A 12,287-nucleotide genomic window follows, 5' to 3' on the forward strand; every position below is an offset into this window, starting at 1 on the left:
AATTTTTTCCACGCCCATATGTAGCCAGGTTCTCCAGCTGTTTACTCTGTTTGCAGTAGTACCTCCTTATTGAGACAGTAGTTTCTCTTGTTCACTGTGTATTCACAATTACTATGTGGTTATATCAAATAATTTCTGTACTTCCTAATTATATAATCATGTAGTTTCTAATTACTAGTCCAAGTCCTTGCCCAATTTTTTGTGTTCAGGAAAATACATTTATGATGCAGTATATCTTTTTTGTCTCTGCAGAAAAATCGAAGGTTTAGAGCACATGGGGAACCTTCAAGTCCTTAATCTTGCGAACAACAACATAGAGCATATTCCTCTCTGGCTGGCCAAAAAACTGCGATCTCTCCAGTCCCTTAACCTTCAGCACAACAACATTTCTTCAGTACGGTGTTTGTTTTATGTGTATATCAATGGAACATTCTAATGTTTCTGACTAAATTTATTTTCTGTCACTTGGTTTGGCACTTTATAAATTTCCTCTGAGTTTTAATTGGCACAGTCTGTCTGTGGGGCTTTTTGATGGAAATGCATAATGGTTCACGTTCTTTGTGCAGTTGCATGAGGTGGCCAAGCTGAAGTCACTGAAGAACCTGACAGAATTAGTAGTGGCGGAGAACCCTGTGTCCAACTTGCCCCATTGTCGACTTTTCCTGGTCTTTCACCTGAGGACGCTGGAGAAGCTGGATGAGATGTCTGTCAGCCCGCAGGAAAGGGAGATGGCTACACAGCGCTTTCATACGGGTATAGCTTTATGAAATAAGTTTCTTGTCTTCTTAAGAATAGTTGAGAGCATTTATCTCCCCTGGGTTATTGGTTGGTAATTATGGGTAAGATCTGTCTAAGATTGATGCAGCATTAAATTCGCATCTGATGCAGTAGGTATAGTTGTTGCAGTAATAAAATAGACAGCCACCTTAGTTAAATTTAGCATACAAGCATAGACATACTATAGCTACACAGATATCTGCTGCACTGCTCTGAGAAGCTGGATGCTTTTCTGTTCAGAACAAACTTCTGAACAGAAAAGTTGGACAGTCATGAGAATTTATCCTCATTATTGTGCCCACTGGTGTTGTATCCAAGATTTTTGTAGTCTGTCAGTGAAGGTTATGTTTTAAAGGCTCGGATGAGTTATTGCGATCAAGTAAGACTATATAACATCTGCGTGTGGATACACTGAGTGACATTTTCTCTCTAACACACACGTGATCATTCCAGAGGAGATGGAGCGGCTGGAGCAGGAGCTGGGATGTCAGCTGGCGGAGATGGAGAAGCTGAGGGCTGCGCAGGGGGCCACAGCAGAGGAGCTGAAGAGGCAGGAGGCGCTCAGTCGGAGCCTTCAGCTCCAGAGCCAGCAACAGCTGCGCAGCCAGAACCAGCTGGAGAGGGAGCTGAACACCAAGAACGAGCTGGTGGGCATGCAGTCTGCAGTCTGCGCAGCCACACAGGAGCAGGCGTTAGAGGAAGGCAGCCCAGACAGAGCATGAAAGATGCACGTTTATTTTAATTTTAAAAGTCACTTATAAGCCAAAATACAGTAATAAATATAATAAGCTGACAAAAGTTTTTCATTATTTAAGTACCTATGTTGCGGAGTAATTTGCATATTTACCTTTCACTGTTATAGGTGACAATTAGCAAGGGTTAAGAAAAAGGCAGTAGGTGAATTAACATATGATTTCTACTCTTTTTTCCCCCACCTCTTTATCTTCCATCCACCCTTTCCTGTAGCTTGTGTCCTGGTTACTAATATCTCCCTATACATCTATTTTATCTACACTTACTCAGGTAGTGCAGTTTACTCTTGATATTGGCATCAATGTGCACTGATCATTACACATGCGATTTTCTCAACATCTCTGCGGTCATTCTTTCAGAATTCTTTTCCTGTTTTTCTGTTTTCATGGTAAGGTGTATATTGGTGTGCTAGCATGCCTTATGAAAGGCTCTGTGTGGGCGTTTCTTCATTGATCTTTGTTTTTAGAAAAAAAACAGGTTAATTGGACAAAAATGTTTCTTGCTGCACTCCCAGAATGATCAGGTTTGCCACTGGCTGCTAATGAGGAAACACTGTAACTTTTAGATTCATGAGGAGAGCGGCATCCCTGAGGTAGTTTGAAATCAATTACATTTCTCTCTGCTTAGCTACTGCCATGCGGCTATGTACGGGAGCCGTGTTTACCGTGTTCTTTTTAAAAATTGATATTAACTCTGCTACTTCAGTTTTAGCTTCATTTTTAAGTCATCTATTTTAAAAATAGCAATATGTAAGAAGCATTTCTATAATTGCTTTTATCTTCACCTGTTTCCATATTTAATAATTTAATCTTGTGAGTTAATGGGTTATACAGAGATTGTAGGTGGTGCATCCTAACTGATCTGTGCATTTTCACATTTTTTGTCTGTAGGCTCCTAAGCAAAAGGAGGAAGGTTATGAATGTGGTAGAATCACAAAGGGTACTAAACTGCAAGTTATTTCTTCTGGTTTTTCAAATACAGATTTAAACAGTTTTGTCATCAGTTGTTTTTGCGTTTAAAGCTGTTTTTTTTGCATTTCAGTTGCATGACAATCGCATGAATTTTTGGCTGCATTTTCTTTCTTTCCTTTCCACTTCTGCCTCAGTTTCTGCCTCCGCTGCCTGCTTCTCTGCTGGACGTTGTCTGTCAGGTATTCTGAAGCCAGATGAGCCCCCCCCCCCCACCTCATAAATCTGCCTTTAACTATAACCGTGTCCTTGTGTTTGTCTGTGCATCTTTTTCATCTCCTCCCATTTTTCTCGTCACTTAGTTGTCATAGTGGTACGATGCCCACGTTTGCAAGCATGTTTTGCGGTCTGGGCATGTTTTTCTTGTTCATACTCTGTTGATGATTAATTTTAAGAGTATTATAAACAGTATGCATTTGTGTAAAGCCCAGTGGCTTTTTAATGCCAGTGGGTGATCATTGGTAAGAGCGTGTGATAACTCCTTGCTTGTGATGTGTTTGTGATGTGCTGATGTCAGGCTATATGAGGATGTCTCAGTGATTTCTTCATCGTGCAGCTAAAGCGGAAGACGACGGAGCTGACGCGAGCTTGTCAGAAGCAGTATCAGCTGGAACAGGAGTTGGCGTTCCAGAAAATAGATGCCAAGTTTGAGCCCTTGCCTTATTATCCCGACCAGGTGTGATCCGTTTGGATGAATAAGCTCTGGGCTTCTCAATGATTCCCTTTTTTTGTGCTTATAAATTCAACTTGGAACTACAATCAGGGTGACATTCTTGGCTTTTCAACTCAGGCCACAGTCTTATTCTGAACTCTGTCATTTACAGAATTATTAGCAGAATGACTGGAAGAACATGGATGCTGTTTTCTGTGTTACAGTCTTCATCTCTTCTGCTTTTGGGACAGGAGCCGGAGGAAGAGCAGGCACCTGGGGAGAGTCCTTACATTGGAAAAGCGCGACACAAGAGGAACATCTTTATTTCTGAGGATCTGAAGCAGCACCGTGACTCAACCTGTGATGTCGATTCAGGGGCAAACAAACCAGGCCCTCAGGTTTACAGCTTTGCACAAGCGCAAGGTACTACTAATAATAATTATTGATACTTTATTGTGATCCCTGTGGGGAAATTGTCTTTACGCCTCCCTCAACTACCTGAGTATTGCTCTCCTTTTCTGTCCCCACAGCCGAAGAGCGACTGCGACAGCTGCATGCAGAGATCGAAAACGCAGAGCGGCAGATGCTGAGGGCCAGCTCTGAATTGCGGAAACTGGAAGATTCCGTGTCTCAAAGACGAGTGAGCATCTGGGGGGGGGGGGGAAGCCTTTACTCAGACCACGCTGGTTCAATTGATGGTAAATCCTGTGAGTGCAGGAAACGCTGAAGGACTGGCTGACATTTCAGGGACATTCTTCTGACCACTGAAAGTGAGTGTGGATGCTTTGGAAGAGGTCAGACGTCAGATAGCTCTTGTGGCCTGTGCAGATTGCTGAGGCTGAGGCGGAGCAGCTGAGGCAGCAGCTCAGCAGGAAGCTGCCTCTGCAGGAGCAGCTGAGGAGCGAGGCCCACGCCTTGGAGGGCCAGCTGGAGCACCACCGGGCCGAGATGTGCCGGGCACAGGCCCAGCTGGACTCCCTGCATAACCTTCTGGAAACCTTAGACCCCAGCGACCCGCAGCACGTATGTAGCACGTGTTCCCCCCCCTCTGTCCATGCAGTTACCTTTAAAAATGCTTCCGGATGGGAGAATAAACTCAAATGACCATCCGTCTGATTCAGTGAATCGGATCTCACTCTAAAGCCACACGCTGGGATCAGTCTGACCCCTCATCTCCTCCTAATATTTATAAATATCAGTCTTAATTTCAGTAGGTGTTCTGCCCTTTGACCTTAGGGACACTCTCCTGTTTATGCTGGATTTTTGTTATGGTTCATTCTCATAATTGACTTGTTAATAGGGTTGGGTGATATTGGTAATCAGCGATATCAGACAGTGACTAACCAGTGATTATTGCTGAAGGACTTATGATTTGGCTTTCAGTTCAGCCTTCTAGGCTATGTGTCAGACGCAGTTTAAAAACTATATTTCTGTTGTTTAACTACTCTTATATGGAGGGCCAGGTGTGCCAAAATAAATTAATGCATCAGTAATTAATTAAATGTGTTATGATTGATTTAAAATTGGAAATAATACAATTAATGAAATGTCATGAATTATTTAAAATGTGAAATAAAAACATTATTAATTTCAAAACCAAAGTAAACTTTGTCATCTCTATTATATACATGTACATAGAGAGATGTAAGTATTTCACTTTTTATTTATATTTGGCACTGAAGAGTGAATTAATCATGAATTAATTTAATCTGTCAGTCTGAGCCATGAAAATGAGTGGGCGGGACTAACGGCAATCTATGCAAGGCGGTTGGCTGTGTCTTTAGAAACATGCTGGTTCTGCCAATCGGCTTGAGCCGAACGACGATAGTCCCGCTGACTGAGTTTGATGGGTCAGACTGACAGATGAAATTAATTCAAGATGCGCCAAAAGTGCCAAAATTAAACAGTGAAATAATTGTATATCACATTAAATTAATAAATAATAATTTTATTTCACATTTTAAATAATTCATGACAATTTCATCAATGACGTTTTTATTTCCCATTTTGAATCATATGTGACACATTTAATTAATCCATTACTGATATATTTATATATTACATTTTGGCTCTCCTGGCCCTCCATGGTGGGTGGTACGCCACTAGGGTTTAGTGTAAGTTTGTGACCCCGTGCTTTAGACAGTCCTCAACATGTTTTTATTAAATCCTAATTAAAACTGCCCCCCATATCGATCGTTTTCTACCAAGACTGAATAATGTAATAAATTAAGCATGATTATGTGTGTGTGTGTGTGTGTGTGTGTGTGTGTATGTGTTACACTGTGAGGGCCAAATGTCCCCACAATGTAATAAAGACTGGTTGGGGGACCACCTTTATAAAAATCTGTGATTGCAATCAAAAACTAACAATTCCAGAAGTCTTGTATTCTGTTACTGGTCTTGTATTCTGCTTGGTTACTTATGGGTAAGGTTAGGGCCGGGTCGGGTTAAGGGTGTCTTTGTTTGGATTAGAGTTATATCCACAGAAATGAATGGAGGGTCCCCACAAAGATATCAATACAAACGTGTCTGTGTGTATAAATATATATATATTTTTTAAACTTTTGTTTAGTTTGTATTAAACTGTCAAACAGTTTTTGTCTTTTACATTTATGATTAATTGTGACTGTAATACATACTTTAATTATGCAATTGTACAAAGACTAAACAATTAAAACCATCATTATCATCCTTTAGTTGAAATACTGAATAGTGTTATTCATTTTAAGGAGCAGAAATCTCTTTTCAGTCATCAGGTCAGGGAAGTATCATTTATTAAGAGTTCTGCCGGGTTCTGGGCCGGCAGAGACTGGGGTCTGCTGGGGCCAGGAAAAGTACCACAGCTCTAGTTGCTTTGAATTACAATGTCACTGAGACTTGCTGCAGGCGGGATGGCAAAGGGGGCATTCAGCACGAGCTTGGGAGGAAGGAATGAAAGCAGAGGACACCCGTTTCAGTGAAAGGACACCCATTTCAGTGTCAGCACTGGGGAAATGCTGCAGAAATGAAAGCAGGCATAGTCTCAAAGGGCCAGAACTGGGTGCAGCAGTTGGAGTCTGTGTGCTTTTGCTGGGCACTGAGAGAAGTAAACAGGCATTTCTTATATGACCGTTAACCATTTACAGGTTAAGTGAATGAGTGTGCTGATCACCTGACATCAGCTTGCCTTTTTCTACTTCTTGTATGCTCATATATGAATTGCCCGACTTGTTTTTTTTAACCCAACAGATGATATTTCTTCCCCTAACTAATCCTTGCCGCCCAGGATGTTGCGATAGTGCCAGTAAACATCAGTAGCACCTCATGGGAGTGCGCTAGTCTGTATCTTAGGGATCACTGAGGGTGTAAATAACCTTGAGCAACAAGTGAGCAGTGTGCAGCTGTGCCTTTAAGAAAGATGTCTGCTCCTGAAAGGAAGTCTAACAGGCGGAGTCACAGATCTGCCTCCCTCACACATACCAGGGCCATTGTCTCACCCAAGGGCGGCATGCTGATTGGCCGAGGGGAGAGCTTCCTGTGTTTTTTCAAAGGGTGCGGGACTGGAGGGAGGGAGATGGTGAACAGAAAAAGTGAAGAGGGAGAGTGAAGTTTGAGGCAGAGGAGAGCTCTGGAGCTGTAGTTGTAGCATGTGATGTGCTTATGTGAGTGAGGGAGAAGGAAATGAAGAGGGGAAGCAGGTCTGCTGCAGAAAACTCCCTCTTTTCAGCTCTGAGGCTTTTTGCGGAGGTGGCAGCAGCTGATGTTGGAGGCAAACTGTGGATAAGTACTGATAAGAAAATGAGAGAGTAACAGCACTGATTTAGTGAGTACCAGTCCAGAATGGGGGGTGGGGGGGTGAGATGTTATATATCGTAGTCTTTGGAGTGAAGATCATCTATTTGAAATAAAGGTTTGAAGATCGGAACTTTCTGGTTTAATATGTTTACGTGTAAATGTTTTCTTTTTAGTCTTTGTAAAGCAGTAGTATTTATACGTTAAAGTTACAGATTACTTTTTAAAAGTAGAGGAAAGTACTACTACTGAAGGACATCTGCCTGACATTTTCTGCATCCACAGTATGTGGATGTTTCTAATGTATTCACATAATTACTGTTCACTTTAAACGTTGCTTGTTACATTTGTTGTGCGATGACATGTTTCTACTTTTTTTTTCTGCTGAAATTACAGCCCTAAATTTAAAGGTCACATGGCCTGTTTTCACCATAAGTAAAAGTTGGTTTAAAAATGACCTTTTATGGGGCTATCACAACCAAAGAGACATGTTAGTGCTGGAGCAGAATATGAATAGATTTATTGAGTTGTCATTATCTCCAGTGAACTGCTCCTCCATGTCCCAATTTATGACCTAGAGTCTCTGGAATAGGCTTTAGATGGTTGGTGCAAATCACAAGATCAGAGGTCATATATAAACAAAAGCATAGTATTTGGCTTTATTTAGTTTGCAGCTTTGTTTTAAGTGTCCCTGATTTAAAATGGCTGGGAGGAAGTTCTTGGAAGGAAGGGGTGTGAACTCATTGGGATGTAGCAGGAAATCCCACATACTGCCTGTCATCCTACTTCTGAATGTCATTCTGAATGATTAATCTTCACTGTGTGCATTTGCACATCAGCAGTTTTCTGCACAAATAAGTCATAGCCCAAGTTCACTACCCAATTTTCTCAATACTAGCCATCAGTCCGTAGCTTGTGATATTTCCTTATTTCTTTTTAAATTGCAGACCAAAGTGAACTTTTTGAGGTTTAAGTGTTAAGACATAATGTGCTATCATTTCACTACATTATTGCTTTTTATGGTAAAGAACTAATGTGTTACCTGTGTAGTTAAAAAAAGTACTTTTTGTAAATTTATCCTGTTATTTGCAGCTTTGCATTATCTCAGACCTTTGTGGTTCGTTGCTAAGGTGAATTATGTTTGCCTTGTCGTGCTAAAGTGGAAAGCTACAGTAAATCAGTGTGCAGAGATCAGAGAAATGGAACTAAAATCTTTTGTCTAGAGAGGAATAATATTTACTCTAAAAAGTTCAATCTTAAAATCTCTGGCAAAATTAATCCACAGCAAAATAATTTATGTACCCTGTGACAACTATCAGATATGCAAATGTTATAATTAAATTCATCCATCTTCTAACTGCTTATCGTGGTCAGGGTTGTATGGTAATAATTAAATGCTTGGCAGAAACATCACTTGATCTGATAAATGTCGCAGTCTTACTGCTCAGCAGGAAAGTTTTTAACATCAAATACAGGGAAAGTACCCACTTTTAAATTTGATGGTATATGCATCCTATGAGACTGATATGATGAACTGTGATGGCAGCAGGCCTTGCAAATGTGCTCCACAACATACTGTATGTGAGGCATTTTTAAGGTGCATGAATAGGATCTTACATACAGAGTGCTCCTGTGAGTGACTGTGTATGCGTGAGCATCCTGCCACTGACTGATGTACTGTCCAGGGTGTGGCCAACCTGAGACCATGTGCTTTCTTGGGTTGTTTACAGATTACCACAGCCCTATTTTTTGCTTTTAAATGTAAATAAATGTGTTAAATGTAACAGATTTCCGCTCTTTGTGAGCACATTTATTTATATATATGTATATATATATATAATATACACACAGACGCTCCTCTACTTACGAACTTTCAGACATATGAATGAAGAGGTCCAAATTGTGTTCATTGGGCTCCCGTTTCCCATCCGCTACGTCAATATTTTTTTTATCTGCACACCAATTCCGCCTAGTATGACTTCTGGCCGCTACTCCTGCCGCGCAACAGCTTAGCGTGCGTACTCCCAGTTTCCTAGTTCTGTGTACTTGCATATACCCTTAAAATGATGTTGAATAACGACTAACGAACATTTCACGTTACGAACGGCCAGTCGGAACGTATCTCATTCGTAAGTAGAGAAGCGTCAGTATATATGTGTGTGTGCGCTTGTTTTACATTAATGTATGTGAAATACATGAATTACAGGTCTAAGACATTTCTTTTTTTCATTTTCACGTTTTGCACATTTACAAATGCAATGGAAATGGCCAATACAAGTAACAGCAAGTTCTATATTAAATACCCCGGTTGAACAGCTGCAGATTTCTGAAGGAATACTTGACCATTATTGTGATGCCCAGATAAGCAGGCTAGTCTGAAATCTGAGACTTTTGTAAGGGTGATTTTCATGCGACTGAGCGTCTCCTCCCCCACATCACCAACACCAGGCTCATGTGAAGACTCAGATTTCCAGTAAGAACCAACTGCTGGACATGATGAGCAAGAGGTACCTTGAGCTGGAAGCCAGGCTGGAAGATGTGCTTTGTCGGATTGACCAGGAGGCGGACGAGATCAAAGATCTAGAGCAGCAGCTAACAGATGGTGAGAGGGACCTTGGCTAATTGGACACTCTTGGCTGTTGTCATCAAAAACCTTCTTGTTCATTTCCACTCCTCACATTTGTGTTCATTATCAAGAATCAAGTTTTTAGTTTTTCTTTTAAAAGTGGTATTTATCTTTTTTATTCTTGTTTATTTCCTCTATTTTTTAGTTCTGGAAAACTTTCCCAAAACAAATGAGCAGTGTAATCCTAATTTTTTTTTATTCTTGTAATCTGAATGCTCATTTAAGGTCAAATTGCATCAAACGAGGCTCTGAAGCGAGACTTGGAAGGAGTCATTGATGGGCTTCAAGAGTATCTGCATGGGGTGAAAGCTGAGGCCCAGCGTGCCCAGACAGAATCCCAGCAGCTGCAAAATGAGAAAGAAGAATTGCAGCGCCGCCTGCAGGACAGTGAGGAGCAGCGCAACCAGCTGGAGGTCGTTCTAATTGATGCCAAAAGTGCCAGGGAGGTCAGTCAGAATGACGGGGGCTACATTTAGATTGGTTATGGATGCCAAAATCTAATAGTACAGTCATGGTGACATGTGACTGGTTTAGCTCTTATGATGAAGATGTATATGCCACAGGATTTAGCTCGTTCTCCAACATGGCTGTCGTAGGAGGTGGAGCACTTGCAGCAGGAGGTGAGCGGGCTCCAGAGGGAGAATGCTGAGCTCCTTGAGGCCCAGGATCAGATGTGCGCCTTTGAAGGAAAGCTGGAGGCCCAGCTGCAGGAACATAACGCAGAAGTTGGGAGGCTGAAGCAGGAGCTAGACAGACTGCGCAAGCTCAGTCAGGTGTGTGGCGAAAGCCATGTGGGCTTTCATCCGCTCACTTCCCAGTCACATGGTCACCTGAGATGTTCTTGTGTGGCTCATCCAGCCAATGGAACTTGTCATCGTAGTACCACAGCTGAGTAAGTACAGATTTGGTATAATCAGCCTGAAATCTTGCTGGGTTGCAAATTGCTGATTAGCACGTTTCCCTTGGTATAAAAAAATGGCAGAGAGACTTGGCTGTGTTCGGATTCAGGAAAGGCTTCATTTCGTGATGGATCTTGTTTTTTTTAACTGCTGCTAAGCAGAGTAGCCCCTCGTGGTCCGACTGTGAGCAGGCTTCTTGGGTGTCTGCCGCAGATGGAGCAGGCAGCACTGAAGGCAGAGCTGGAGAAGGAGCGGCAGGCAAAGGAGAACGCTCTGGCCCAGGGTCAGCTGGCCGCCGGCCGCGACCAGGAGCACGAGGAGCTCCAGGAGCAGTGGCAGTCGCTGCAGGTGGGAACACTGACATAGTGGGGGCCGCAGGGGGGGGGCCTGTTTTTTCCCCATTGTTATGTACACTTTTGTTATTGTTTTACTTTGTGAACTTGGATGCATATAAAGTTTCCCGCAACTCTTTGGATGAACACTAGTTCAAGCCCAGGCCACAGTAGTCATGCAGAACCTGCTGCTACCATGTTACAGTTGTCTAATTATATTGTTTGTGGGTCTGTGTCAGAGAACAGGTGTATCTTGGTGGTATTATAATGGTCGGGCCTCTCTCCATTGCTGAAGGAGGAGAAGGCATCTCTGAGGAGACAGGTGAAGACCCTGCAGGGACAGCTGGAGCAGGCCAGGGCCACGCTGCTCAGCCCACAGGAAGTGATGCAATGTCTGGAGAATCTCAGGAGGGCCATCGGGTCGGGGGAGTACAGGTACCCGTCTCCTAATGTAATGTCACCATTTCATGTTACAGCATGGAGGCTATAGGCAGGACTGCGAGATGGATCTCTCCAAGATACGACCCATACGAATGCGTTAACTGATATATCGTGCATCTGTAGTGCAAATGTTTGTATTACTTTTTGGTATAGTCTGAGGGATTTTGGTATAGTCTGAGGGATTTTGGTATAGTCTGAGGGATTTTGGTATAGTCTGAGGGATTTTGGTATAGTCTGCCCTCCAAATCTGCGGGGGTTGGGTCCAGGACCCACTGCGGATGCCAAAATCCGCAGATGCTCAAGTCCGATATAAAACTGTACTATTTGCATATAACCTACACAAATCTTCCCATATAGTTTAAATTATTTCTAGATTACTAATAATTCCTAGTACAATGTGAATGCTGTGTAAATGATTGTTGTACTGTATTGTTTGAGGAATAAAAACAAGAAAAAAAAGTCTTAATCTTCAGTACAGAGGCAGCCATTGTAGTACATATAGAAAATTTTAAATGGAGAAAATACAAATGAATTCTCTCTCCATCTCCACACACACACACACACACACACACACACACCCACCACGGGGTTAAGACTCGCCAACACCCAAAACTGCATATCACTCTGTTTGCGTGGATTCAGTGTAGCGTTCAGCACTGTGAGTTCAAAGTTTTTGTTACTTTCTGGAATTTTATTTGAATATTTTCAGTCCACTGCTGGTTGAATCCATGGATACGGAGGCCTTACTGCATTTGAAAGTTAATTTTTGTTAGGTTATTCATCAAATAAGTTATTATAGAAATCAATTAATCATGGGGAAAAATATTTGTTAGATTAATCTATACGAAATTAATTGCTAGATACAGCCCCATTTTTTGGCTGTTTCAGTAATTTCTAACTGGTCTCAATGCTCCCAAACTCCAGTAGCACTGTGGGCCACTGAGAAGCTCTACTTACTGAAGCTGTCCCACTAGGGTTGGGCTAGTGGGTTCAAGTCAGATCACATGCTGAACCTGCCAGTTTCTTCCTACCTACTGGCCAGAAAACTTCAGGAGGCTTCGTTATGGC

General features: G+C 42.1%; 1 protein-coding gene across 4 annotated transcripts in view; it reads left to right on the forward strand.

Annotated features, from left to right (window-relative positions):
* Positions 1-12,287, forward strand: part of cntrl (centriolin) — a 28,694-nt gene that overhangs the window by 2,671 nt on the left and 13,736 nt on the right. For all 4 annotated transcript variants that reach the window (XM_072703667.1, XM_023809573.2, XM_072703675.1 and 1 more), the window contains 12 exons: positions 253-394; positions 567-753; positions 1,231-1,424; positions 3,055-3,174; positions 3,402-3,573; positions 3,681-3,790; positions 3,979-4,173; positions 9,370-9,523; positions 9,773-9,993; positions 10,144-10,320; positions 10,660-10,794; positions 11,074-11,213. In XM_072703667.1, coding sequence (XP_072559768.1) covers positions 253-394; positions 567-753; positions 1,231-1,424; positions 3,055-3,174; positions 3,402-3,573; positions 3,681-3,790; positions 3,979-4,173; positions 9,370-9,523; positions 9,773-9,993; positions 10,144-10,320; positions 10,660-10,794; positions 11,074-11,213 — 1,947 coding nt within the window. The remainder of the gene's footprint in view (positions 1-252; positions 395-566; positions 754-1,230; positions 1,425-3,054; positions 3,175-3,401; positions 3,574-3,680; positions 3,791-3,978; positions 4,174-9,369; positions 9,524-9,772; positions 9,994-10,143; positions 10,321-10,659; positions 10,795-11,073; positions 11,214-12,287) is intronic.

This window comes from Paramormyrops kingsleyae, chromosome 2 (assembly GCF_048594095.1).
Source record: "Paramormyrops kingsleyae isolate MSU_618 chromosome 2, PKINGS_0.4, whole genome shotgun sequence".
In the NCBI taxonomy this organism is placed as follows: Eukaryota; Metazoa; Chordata; class Actinopteri; order Osteoglossiformes; family Mormyridae; genus Paramormyrops; species Paramormyrops kingsleyae.